Raw genomic sequence first — 13,244 nt, 5'->3', positions numbered from 1 at the left:
CCTTCAAAAAGTGATATTTCCATAAAAAATATGTCATATGACCAATCTTAAATGGAAGTGTGAGCACAGTTAAGTTATGATCTGACATTACATCTCCTGTCATGTTCCAGGTCTTCCAACAGCATCGACCACCTCCACAGCAAACGAGACTCTGCCTACTCCTCCTTCTCCACCAGCTCCAGCATCCCAGAGTACCTCGCCTCCAACGCCTCCTTCAGCCCAGAGCGATCCTACTCGCTGGAGACCGTCCCTCAGAGAGGACGGGGAAGTGACGAGATGCAGCAGACCGACGTCCGTTACATCCACCCAGTTTACGACGCCCACAAAGGCCTATCTCAAGAGCACGAGTACAAGTCCACCTCCGCTTTGTTGCTACGCAGCTGTGACTCCCGCGGCGACGGTGGAGCAAGGGCCGGACTGAGCCGAGACGTGCAAGGTAAAATTTCTCTTTCAGTTAAAGTTTAAAGGGATATTTCAACATTTTGGCAAATTTGCCCGTTGCCATAATCCCTATAGGTTCATTCCCTTAATTGTCAGTGCAAGCTGTTTTTAGATCAGCGGGGCAGAAATACGATCTGCTCAGAAGCATACAGAGGCATGTGGTATTTCCGGGTTTCCCCCATCAATCTCATCAAATACAAAATCCAACAACTCCAAAACACTCTGTTGGACAAGTTATGACCTGCACATTCACCGCGCTATGAGTTAATAATGGAACGCTACGAGACAGAGTTGTTTTCGAGGCAAATGCGTAACCGGAACTACATTCCAGACACGGCTGCTCAGCAGAGTGACTTCAAAAGCGCAAGTAGTTCTGAGTATTTGCTTCATGTATCGTAATGTTACATGATTATACGTTATTATCTCATAGCGTGGTCAATGTGCAGGTCACAACTTGTCCACGAGAGCGTTTTGGAGTTGGGGGATGGGGGATAGGGGAAACCCGGAAATACCAGCCCTTAGTCGACATGAGGGTGAGTAGATAATAAGTGAAATTTGAATTTTGGGTGAACTATCCCTTTAAATATTATGGAGATTTCAACACATCTGGTGTGAAATGTGTTAAGTTTTCACGTGATCATGATGTGATGGTTAGAGAGCAGCACAACAAACTACATACACTTCTCCAAATGTGTTAAGCATCAGTAACAATTTAAAATGTTTTGGATAAATCCTATATTTATTATTCGACTTGAATAATGTGAATGCTGCATTATGTTTATAAATGGAAAATGGAAATGTAAAAAAAAAAAAGTAATGTTATGTTATTGTGATGTGATGATATCAGTGTCCTTCTCTCCACCACTGGTCCATCAGGCGGGGTCTGTCACCGTGGCAGCAGCAGCAGCAGCAGTGGTGGTGGTGGTGTGCCAGCGTCAAACAGGCACAGTGTGGGTCCAATATGGAGCCCGGCAGCCAGCCGCAGCTCCTATGAGAGCCTGAGGGGGGTGCCCCCTCCCCCGCGGCGCAGTGACAGCTACGCAGCCATCAGGAACCACGAAAGACCAAACTCCTGGTCCAGTCTGGAGCATGCCCGCTCACTACGGTCAGTAGAACCATCCACCTCCATGCATGTCTGATTACAGAGAAAAACATCTGAACACCTTGTTCATGAATGATTTGTAGGATGTTCTTCTTAAAGGGATAGTTCACCCAAAATTCAAATTTCACTCATTATCTACTCACCCTCATGTCGACTAAGAGCTGTGAGAATTTTCAGAGTCTTCTCTGAGTTACGGGGGGGTCCGCGCAGCAGTATTTGTCCATATAATGGTTGTGAATGGATACCAACTTTCTTCGTCCAAAAAGACACACCAAAAAATATCCAAATACCTCCATACTGCTCGTCTGTAATGTCCCTCTTGTATCGAAGCCCCAACATGAAAAATTGTTCCGCCAGAGCTTCCGCTACAAACAAGCTTAAAATATAGACTTATTTAATTTTTTTTTCGGAACAATTTCTCATGTCGGGGCATGTCGGGATAGTAATATGTAATGTGACTAAAATGAATCTGATTTCATCCGTTACAATTGATTATATTCAGGTCTCTGCAGAAAGGTTCCTGTCATCACTCAAGTGGCCCTGTGGCCTCAGGTGCAGGTATGTTTTCAGTCAGTTACTGTGTTCACTCATTGTAAATTAAATAGTATGAAATGGAACCATTTCATTAAAGCTTAAAAGACTCATGGTACATTGATGTGATTGGTGAATTGTTACTGCTCAGTCCTCTACCTTATTTTTCCAACCATTGCCACTGTGTTTGCAGCTAAAGGCTCGTATGGCACCGAGTGTCAGCTCCACACGGTGATAGAGAAGAGTCCAGAGAGCAGCCCCACCACGAAGCCCCGGCAGGGCGGGGGCTTTCCCCCTTCACCACCTGAAGCCTCCTCTGGACCTGCAGACCCCACCCTCCAGTCCGGGCGGCTCATTTTTCCACCAGGAGCGTATCCCGCCCCCCAGCTGGAGCCCCCCCACTATGCGCAGTTGCCCAGCTCCAACCCAGCCTCTGCAGTCTATCCTGCACTGTCCAAGGAGAGCGGCCGGCGGCAGGGAGGAGGAGGAGGAGGAGGAGGAGGGAAGGATGAAGGAGTAACAGAGGGTCAGAGGGATGGAAAGACAGCAACCACAGAAAACAGACACCAAAATAACATTTCTGTTTCCCACTGCCTGCACTCGTCTTACATGACATCTGCCTCTTCAAAGCTCAGGACGCCAGCACATGATGCAGACAGGTAACCATAAGAGTTGATTCATCCTCCAGGGTGAGACTGAATCTTTTCCACAGGAATATTCGCCACTTCAGTCACTCATGAGCAAGTGACAGTAAAAAGTTTGTCACTGTGATTAAAGGAATAGTTCACCCAAAATTCAAATTTTACTCATTATCTACTCACCCTCATGTCAACTAAGAGCTGTGAGAATTTTCAGAGTCCTCCGTTCCTTCTCTGAGTTACGGGGGGGTCTGTGCAGCAGTATTTGTCCATAATGGTTGTTAATGGATACCAACTTTCTTTGTCCAAAAAGACACACCAAAAAACACCCAAATACAGTGTAGTAACCAGAGTGGTTGCTTTACTTAGCAATAATGCACGCAGACGTAGGATACCGTGTTTGCTCATTTACTCACACAGCTACATACACACATGGCACATATTAGCCAGCAGAGGATGAGGATGGACAGACTCCACACTTACATCAGCTTATCTTTTATGGTGAGGGGAGGATTATATAGGCTAGTACTGTGGACAAGTTCCAAGTCTGTGACAATGCTGATATATAAAGAATAACAACCCTTCATGCTCACATTTGCACATATGGGCATTTTAAATTGCTAGTTAATCTACCTGCATGTCTTGGATTAGGAAACCCAGGCAGACAGGGGCCAGCAGGGTAAAAAAAAATCATATCAGCCCATAATGTTATAGGATTTAACTCAATCTTTTATTTTGATCAGGCCTCTGCAGGAAGAGTCTCACCATGGACACTACAAACCCTCTATGAAAGCAGCCGGAGGGGGACCAGAGAGTCAGACCGGCTCCCAGATGCCCCACCACCAGAGCTACCCACGCTCCTATCCCCACAAAGGCCAGGGACTCCACAGCCATGTGTTCCAGGAACAAAACCACATTCCCCTCACCCAGTCCACCACCGGATCTAGGCCCCAGGCCCAGTCACCCGAGTGGAGGGACCCTTACACGCCTGTCCAGTCCAGGGGAGACAGGAGCAGGTAAGGGCAGACGATCCGTCGTACCTGTGTTGAAATCAGTTCTGTCTGTGTGACATGTTGAGATAACAGATTCTGCTTCTGTCATTTGTCAATCTCCTTTGTTGTGGAGGTTTTTAGCCGTTTGCTGTTGGTGAATAATGAAATAGAGACTTCGCCCGACATGTTTTTATTTCCTTGCAAAGAAAGGTCAATCCTCATCCGTGTGGTGATGGTAAAGAAAAGACCAAGAGAAATGGGGTGACTAAAGGTTTATACCTGAGGAATGCCCCCTAAGGTGTATTCCACAACCCCGTGTTTGCTGCAGGGGTCGGCCCTTTACTCAGACAGTGTGTTCACACTGCTTTGTCTTGTTGTATTGGTTGGTATTGGTACCGACCCCCAAGGGTGTGTTTCACACCTGGGGCATCCTGCACGGTGAACATCTAGACATTTAAAATACACAAATGGGTAACAAACAAAAGGAGTTCTGATACCTTGGGGGGAAAGTATCAAGTGATTAAAACAAAGGAATATTCAAATTTACCATTACACCTTGTAGCATCGCATTATGTAATAATGTAATACATTTTCACCTCATGATGTAATAATGCCACATTTTGTAATAGAATTCTTGAACGCAATATGCAATAAACTTTGACGCATTTTTAAACTTGTTACATATTGCACCAAATTGTTATATTTTTTTCAAAAAAAGGTGCAACTCCCGCATTTTGTAATAATTCAGTGCATTATGTAACAAGTTATTACAAAATGCAGCAAAGTTTATTACATATTGCGTTTTATTACAAAATGTGACAGATTATTACAAAATGCAGTGTCATTACATCATGAGGTGAAAACTTATTACATTATTACACAATGCGGCGCTACATTCCTTCAACACACAGCCAGCGACCTGTTACATGATGCTGATTCCCACTGGTTGTCCACAGTGTTGGACACGTTACCTTTAAATAGTAATTAGTTATAGTTACTAGTTACTTTCCCCCAAAAGTAACTGAGTTAGTGACTGAATTACTATATTATAAAAGTAATTAATTACTAGTAGGAAAAGTAACTATTGCATTACTTTAAAAAAAAGCTCAAATCCTGCCTGTGCGGAGGAATGCTGAGTGATTAGTTCCAGATAAACAGCTCAAGTGTTATATAAAGTACACTTTAACAGGTGTATTATTTTGTGACAGGACTACTTGAGTCAAGTAATATATTATAACTGGGCTGTTTTGATTATTTGTTACTGAAAGAAAGTAGCTGTAGTAACGCTGTTATTTTCTAAAGCCGTTACTGGTTGTCCATCACTTGATATCAGTGATGATGTCTTCTTTCATCCGTCCTCCGTCCTCCTCTCCTCCCTCCCTCAGGTCACAGGATCAGACCAGTGTTCATTCAGACCCAGTGGTGGTCTCCAGGTCCGCTCAGGGTCAGGTACCGGTTCACCCTCAGCCTTGGGCTCCACACGCCTCCACCTCCCAGACTACTGCTCCCCGTCACCATGGTGACTCAGCAGCGCTGCCGTCCCAGCACTGGGACCACAGAGAATGGGACAGAGACAGAGAACACCCGCTGACCCGTCTGGAGATCGCCCTCGCCGAAGTACAGGGATGTGCCACCTCCGACTCTAACCATGGCAACAGTGGCCTTGGCGACAGTAGCCAGGGACCCGCCTCCAGCCTCTCTGTCCTGGAGAAAGTCAGTCACTTTGAGCGGCGAGAACGTGTGGGGAAGCAGCGGAGCCACAGCACCAACAACCCACACAACAAAGCCACTGTGATAAAGGTAACTCAACATTTGTTATCACTAGCACTAATCACTACCTTGTTATACGTGATGACTCTACTTGACTGTTTTGTCTGTGTGCTGTTGGACCAGATGGGGGACAGAAGCTACAGCAGCTCCTGTAGAGCAGACGACTTGAGGAACATGCTGGACAGAAGCACCAATGGGACCAAAGCACACAGGACTCTGAGCTGCAGAGGAGGGAACAGCAACCACATGAAACACAGGTGAGAGCTGCTCATCACTGACAGTGGATCTACAGTGGTGGAAAAAGGTTTTGGACACCCCGTGCATTAATGAAATATTGCATTAAGAACCCCAGCTTTCCTGTTCTAGGGAGTTTAGAGCTCAATTTTGTGATTTATACATTTAATCTTTTGTATTGTTGAGGGAGGACCAGTCATCCTCATCTGTATTGTTTGTGGTGTCGTGTGTGTATTGCTGTGTGATTCAGTTGTAATTTGCAGATGAATGGATGAGAATGGTGAATTGTTATTTGAATGAACATGTGAACCGTGAAAAAAAAAAAAGACTTAAAATTGATTGGTTCCATAGAAATACACATGTTATTTTGAGTATTGGGTCATTATGGTAGCAGTGATCCACTAATAATGGTTGTTCTTTTTATTAAAAGACACAACTTTTATTGCCGTGCTTGGTGTCTATATAAAGCCAGCACATTTGAAAGTTCTTCAGAGACAAAAATGTCTAAAACAAGGAACCTAAGGCAGGAAACAGCCTGAAGATACTGTACATACATACACACTCATTGATTCACAAAGTCATATGCGCATTGCTCCTAATCAATAACACGCCACACTAACAATAAAAACAGGTGCTGACCTTTCAGTTTATTTGTTGATAACCGCCCACAAACCATCCATAGAGACTTATTCCCTTATTCTTACTATACTGCTATGGTGTTTCTATGTCCTTTAGTGTCCTTTTTTTCTTTGCTTAAAATGCAGGTGATCCATGAGTGACTCCACAGACAGAGCACAGATACAATGAGATAGACCTATTACATGCACTTTATTCACTGATTTTGATTGACAGATGATCGCAGTCCATGATCCAATCAAATAGGTCCCGGTCCTGACCAGCGAGGTCACAATTAAGGACTGCAAAATAAAAACAATTCTTACACTACTGACCTCACTTTTCCACTTGAATGGACTGTACATACATATTTAAATATAATATAATATGTTTTAGCAGCGTTACCTGTGTTTTATTCTTAAATGTTATTTATTGATGTGGATCTTTTTTGCCTTGACTTGTCCTTTTAATAATTCTTTTAAGACTTTTTAACTCTTTTTAACTTTAAGTCTGACTTCTATTGTACCCAGCTTGTCTGTGCACAAAATGGTGAAATAAACTCTTGAATCATCTTAGGACCCCAGCTGATCCCAGTTCAGCCCTCCAAAGGAGTCAGAGCAGCTTCCAGCTGGATGAATCCAGGGACGGTGACAGTAGCAAAGACTTTCCCCAGAGACAGGGCATCCAGGACATCCTGGGCTCCGTACAGGACCCGTCCTCCAACAGGTCAGAGTCCTTCAGTGGTTTAAGAACTCACTCTGCAGTAGATGAGTCTGTCTCAGCCGTCCTGACATGGAAACGTGTCTCTACTCAGATCTTACAGGGAATCTGTGAAAGACGCCCAGTCAAAGGTCCTGCGGTCCACCTCCTTCAGACGGAGGGAGCCCAGCTCTCCGGTCGGTCCTCCTCCCGTGTCCCCCTCCTGCAGCCACCAGCCTCCACCCGTCCCTGTCAAGTACCACTCCCTGGAGAAGAAAGGCCCCAAAACCATGCCCAAACCACAGGGCGTCATCATCACAGGACAGACCCCGCCGGCGGTGGCCTCCCCTCACGCACCGAAGGAGAGACATGTGGTCAGTCCGGAGGTGCGGGGCCCGAGCCCCCCGGCTCTCCCCACCGTCCCTCCGGTGGGACACCCTTCTCTGATCAGGATCTGCGGCCGCAAGCGTCTGACTGCCGACCAGAAGAAGCGCTCATTCTCCGAGCCAGAAAACATGAACGAGGTTGGGGTCACAGAAAATGAGACCGCCGCCCTTTTCAGGCGCGGAGGAGGTAAATACAAGTTTCTGCCCCCGATACTGTCAGTAACAAACAGAGGCTAAGTTTTGATTTCACTGATTATAAGATTCAGGGACATTACTGTACTCTTCTTTCTGCTGCTTTCTCGTCCCCAGTTGTATTAGCATATTTCAAATTAGAAATCACCAAGTGAAAAATCTTAGCATCGAGAATCTCATGGGTCATTTAAAGCTCATCTCAATCAGGCTTTATATTCAAGTAGTGACCCAAATGACTCAAAGTATTTAAGAGCATGAAGCCAAGCCAAATGCCTGGGAAGAGTTTTAGTGTTGGTTACATTTTGGTTATAATTCAAAAAAGTTTGTGCTAATTAACTTCAGCTGATCTAGTGAGCTGAAATGATTAATAAACACTTTTTATTTAGTTTAGTTTTGTCAGAACCTTTGAAAAAAAAAACTGTAATGAAACTAGTATGTTAGGTTCACATCAGACAAACACCGGGCCCAGTTGTTCAAAAGGTGTAATCTGGATAAAAATTATTGATTATTGAATTGAAATCCCTTTTTTTTCTATCCAGGATCACATAATCCGTCTTAATTTTATTCCAGTTGTTCAAAGCAAAGTAGGATTGGATGATCCAGATCCAAACTTTTCAAGATGACCAAATCCAGATAATGAGTGCTCTAGATGAGACTGTCCATTACAATGAAGGTTTTGAACAACCCATTTTCAAGATTTGATCCAATCCATTATCCAAAATCCAATTAGATTACCTTTTGAACAACTGGGGATGTTGACAGTTGTGGCCACCACTGAATCCTGTATGGAAGCTCGACAGGAGAGTTAGTCTTATAAACAGTAGAACCCTCTGAACGTGCATGTGGGTAACTGTGGGCCACGACCCCGGTCTCTCTCTCCGTGTCAGAGACCAGTGTTGCAGACCGGCGGAAGATGTTTGAACTGGCAGCGGGTCACGTCAGGACCGGACCTCCTCAGCTGGCCGCGTCCAGGCCGGACCTGAGGCAGCTTCAGCACGACGCTCTGGCTGAGTACCTGGAGAGGAAGAGAAGTGTCAGGAGAGATGAGGGAGGGAAGAGGAGTGGACAGAGACCTCACAGTGTTTATGACAACAGCAACCATTCAGGTGAGTAATAGACCGATGATGGGTGGATGAAGGATAGAAACCAGATTAAATGCAAGACTGAGAGAAACCTCCTCTCCTCTGTCCGTCTCCCCCTCCAGTCTCGTCCTGTTACTCAGACAGCCTGAGCCTGTCCTCTGCCTCCAGCCTGTTCTCCCTGCAGGACTCTGGTCCAGACAGAGGTTTCTCTGTGGAGCGCCGTCTCTGCTCCACTCCTCCCTCTGAAGCCAACCTCCAGTCCAACCTCTTCTATCCAGGCAGAGCTACGACTCCAAGGCCTCTGGTGGAGCCGCCACACAGGTAACCAAGACCTGATGATATTAGAATTACACAATATTGTAACTATGGTTCTATTTATTTTAACGTGTTAAGAACCAAGCCTATTTTTTAGGCCTTTTCTCGAAAATTGCATATCCATAATAAAATGAGTATATCTCTGCAACCACAAGGTCTATTTGAATACTTTTGGTGTCATAGTAAAGCGAAAAAATTGAGAAATTGCTGAGATGTGTAAATTTCAGTATATGTGTTACTGGTGAAGAGTAAATGAAGATGACACAGAAAAAATTAAATAAAATTAATATTCGCCTAAAAGAAAATCATATTTTTGATGAGTGTCCTTTAGAATAATGCTATCCAAGCTCAAACCCTCTATAAAATCATTGTACAACATATGAACATTGTCTCTGCAGTGGTTGATTCTGATTAATTGAAGCAGGACAAAATTATTGAGATTTTACTACAAAATATTCAGGCGAACTTTCCAAAATGTCCATTTTTGGCACAGCTTGGAACCACCTGCCACTATAAACCATTGTTTAATCTTTATTTTCACACAATTTGCATAAACTAACTGAAAAAGAATCAATTGGGACTAAATAAGAAATCCTTTTCCAGGCCCTCTCTGTCTGCTGCGTAAAAGCTGCACTATTTGGGCAGAGACGTTCCAGCCTCTATCTCTGCAGCGGATTGGTTGATTCGAGTGATTGATTGTGATTGACAGCTCATTCGAATCTCTTCACCACTTCCATTACTAAAATTCCTAATCATTATTATGTTTAATAATAATAATAGTTTTTCCTGTTTGTATTTCCAGCGCACCATCTGAGCACCAGGTGAACACCCCTGAAGCTGTTCTGAGCAGACACAGCCGGTCTTGGAGGGGGAACCCCGGTCCATCCCCCCCTCAGCAGCAGCAGCAGCAGCAGGGAGCAGAGCCCAGGCAGATCAACGGGGCCCTGCACAGGACGGGGGCAGATCGGAGCTCTGGGAAGTCTGCGTCCGCTGAGGATCTGCTGGAGCGGACTGAGGAGAGGACAGACAGTCCTCAGCACCACCGCTCCCATTCCTCCCCCACTGTGGAGACACTCAACCAGGTGAGAGTGTGTGGAAGTCAGGACTCTGACTCTATACTACATGTCATGAAGTAGCATAATATAGTTGGGCCCAAACAGACCTACTGAAATTGCAGTGTTTGATCTACTACTTCTCCTCAGGACAAACCAATCTCCTTTGACAGGATAAAGGTGCTTGAACATTCCTGTATGCATTCTAAGGGCCTCGCATGTGGGCGAGGCAAAATTACCTTGGAAATTTTAAAGGGTGTCAAGTACAGATTTAACTACATATGAGTAGAGATGCACCGATCCAGTTTTTTCCGATCCAATCCGATACCGATACCTGGACTGAGCGTATCGGCTGATACCCAATACCAATCCGATACTACTGTTTGTAGTGTGAATGAATGAACCGTATACCTTGCCATGTGAGTGAAGGCATCAGGCTTGACATAAACATTTAGCCTTGTTAAAAAAAGGTAACAAATTAACACAGGTATAAATGTACTTAATATTATTTATTAACAAATGTACATTAGCAGCAAAAATAAATAAATAACTCTAGATCGCTGTAACTGTATTGCTGTGTATGACATTAATGTCAAAGAAATGATTGGATCGGGATGCTGGATTGGCCTCATTCATATCCGATCTGGGTATTGGATCGGTGCATCTCTAGAAATGAGTAGGCACATACCACAAATAGTCTCTGACAACCATAATGTAAAACAAAAAGCAGGTTGTCCTGTTTTTGGTTTCAATAAGAATAATTTTTATTGCCTTTGACTGATAGCACAGTACAGCAGAGAGAGAGACAGGAAATGGGGAGGCAGAGAGGGGAAATGACATGCAGGAAAGGGCCGCCCAATGCAGGATTCGAACCGAGGCCGCCTGCAGTGAGGACGACAGTGAGTTTGCTTTTTTTATTGGCATTTAGTTTTAGTTAGTTCAGCAAGTGATGCTGTGTCAGACCTCTGAAGATGAACTTCCACATTTGTGGGATTTTTCCCTTTAAGTTGCATCCCATAATGTTCCCATCAGTCCTCACAAGTTTCTGTTCACTCTTATCTGTGGGTCGTACTCCAAGTCGTCCCATATTGAGTTGTGGTGTTTTCTTCCTGCAGTTTTAGACATCTCTAAGAAAACTACAACTAAGCTGATGTGATCTGACATTCAGTTTACTTTTAACATTGTTCATTGTAGTTTTTATTTCGTTTTTGGAAAAATTGTCATTTTTATTTTTATTTAATTTTACTAAATTATTTTTTCACTGCCAGTTTTCCTTTTAGTCTTTTCAGTTTACTATAATAACCCTGGCACTCACTGACACTTTGTCCTAAACTGTGAGTTTGAGTCCCGCCCTAAATGCACCCGTATGCTGTTATTCAGTTGACTAAGCGCTCCCTTGTAGAAACAGGAAATGCCATGTATTACAATCACATGCACTAATGGTACACAGTTCCACAACCCACCTCCTTCTTGGTCACAAGGTGCTTAACCAGTTAACATTGCCAAGAAAAATCAACTTACTCCAACTCCAGCATGTCCACTACTTGATATGATTATCAAACCCTGCTCTCATCTTGTACTAGTCTCCAGTCAGAGACTATCATGGCCCTGTGGCTCTACACTACACTACATGTCTGGTGGCATTTTGCTCTTGAGAGACATTTGGAAATTCCCAGGATCCTCTCAGTTTCCTGTAAGGTGCCAGAGAGCCGGCGATGGTGGCTGGGCGCTGTTTGATGTGGATGATGGCAAAGATAACACACACACGCGCACATGCACGCACACACACACAACACGGACACCTCAGCAGAGCTCTGAAAGGAATGCAGACGTGGATGAATTTGTCATTTATCTCCCTCAGTGATCAGAGCTGCCTGTGCCACATAAACATCATTACAGTTCAATCAGATAGACTCACACTCTGCAGGATGGGCTCTGTCCTTATACACGGCAAACATGTTAGTGGTCTAAAATGTACGTGTTATTTTTAATTAGAACATGATATGATGATGTGTGAGTCATATTCATTTTCTCCTCCTCCAAATATCTTTCAACGCAACAAAGACTTATTGATATATTATGGTATGTAGTCTGTGAGGGAATGGTGACTCAAGCTGCCATTCATTTGTAATGTAACTCAGATAGAAGCTCTCAAATAGACATGTTGATCTTGTGGTGGAGTGTTGAAACAGTTAACAGCTTAAACTCAGCTCAGAGGAGAAGTGGTAGACCCTGCAGGCCTTTGTGTGTGTGTGTGTGTGCTTTCTGCATAAGGTCAGCGGTTCACACATGTGATTGCTGATGTCAAAGTCTGTATTTATTTCTGTGAAGGAGTCATTATTAAAGGTAGCACTCCACATTGGGAAAGCTTTGCATTTAAAATGAGTTTTTGTCCCTGAGGTTATGGTTAGGGTTAGAGCAGCACATCAGTTAGCAGTATAGTAGTAAACATACAATAACTTTAAATAGAGACAGTCATTTTAAATAGAGATATTAGTCATTTGGTTTATAGCTTTTGCTGTATACTGTCTCATACCTTGGATTGTATTTCCTTTTTAATTTCTTACAATACATGTGTACTTATCAGAAACAGTTTGAGGAAACCATTCTGAAGTTATTTCACCCACAACTAAACTTTTATCATGAAAGTGAGCCAACACATCTTAAAGGAGAGTAAAGCAGGAGAAAAGTATGGACACATTACAGTCTGATCCCAGAGGGCTGGAGGAACCAGCATCATGGGATTCTGTTCCAGTCTGAACACAAGTCTGTCTGTGTTGTAGGACTCCACTGGGATCAGGATGTTTGGTGTGTTCATGTCTGGACCAGGACGCTGCAGTCTCGCTGAGGACAGGTAACGCACGTCTCTACTTGCCTTAATGAACTGATCACCTCATGGGTTTTCTCAGTCCCTCATCTTGCATGAACAATGGCTAATTTTTATTATATTGCATGATTTTATATTATATTGTTGGATCTTCCTATTTTGTTTATGTACAATAATAGTAACTCTCTCTCTTTCAAAGGAACAGTAGAACAGTCCCTGTCTTCGGTTCATTCTCTACCTGCCTTTCTTTCAGACCTACAGATATCCAGGTGTCTTCTCAACCATCCCAGAACAGCGTGAGCACCGTCCAGCCTGCGGAACTCCGTCAAGGTCAGTGAAAAATGTTCAGTGATCAAACTTTTAGATCC

The 13,244-nt window shown here is 43.9% G+C and overlaps 1 protein-coding gene across 4 annotated transcripts in view; it reads left to right on the top strand.

The window, feature by feature from the left end:
* Window positions 1–13,244, top strand: part of shroom3 (shroom family member 3) — a 56,827-nt gene that overhangs the window by 33,452 nt on the left and 10,131 nt on the right. For all 4 annotated transcript variants that reach the window (XM_085793664.1, XM_085793663.1, XM_085793662.1 and 1 more), the window contains 14 exons: window positions 111–436; window positions 1,318–1,546; window positions 2,046–2,101; window positions 2,268–2,733; window positions 3,456–3,728; window positions 5,090–5,504; window positions 5,598–5,731; window positions 6,900–7,049; window positions 7,138–7,595; window positions 8,488–8,706; window positions 8,805–9,003; window positions 9,800–10,079; window positions 12,833–12,903; window positions 13,130–13,206. In XM_085793664.1, coding sequence (XP_085649790.1) covers window positions 111–436; window positions 1,318–1,546; window positions 2,046–2,101; window positions 2,268–2,733; window positions 3,456–3,728; window positions 5,090–5,504; window positions 5,598–5,731; window positions 6,900–7,049; window positions 7,138–7,595; window positions 8,488–8,706; window positions 8,805–9,003; window positions 9,800–10,079; window positions 12,833–12,903; window positions 13,130–13,206 — 3,353 coding nt within the window. The remainder of the gene's footprint in view (window positions 1–110; window positions 437–1,317; window positions 1,547–2,045; window positions 2,102–2,267; window positions 2,734–3,455; window positions 3,729–5,089; window positions 5,505–5,597; window positions 5,732–6,899; window positions 7,050–7,137; window positions 7,596–8,487; window positions 8,707–8,804; window positions 9,004–9,799; window positions 10,080–12,832; window positions 12,904–13,129; window positions 13,207–13,244) is intronic.

Source organism: Trachurus japonicus, chromosome 12, assembly GCF_045865225.1.
Source record: "Trachurus japonicus isolate A0001 chromosome 12, Traja_1.0".
In the NCBI taxonomy this organism is placed as follows: domain Eukaryota; kingdom Metazoa; phylum Chordata; class Actinopteri; order Carangiformes; family Carangidae; genus Trachurus; species Trachurus japonicus.
The sequence above is the reverse complement of the archived record's forward strand: the minus strand, read 5'-3'. Positions and strand labels throughout refer to the sequence as shown.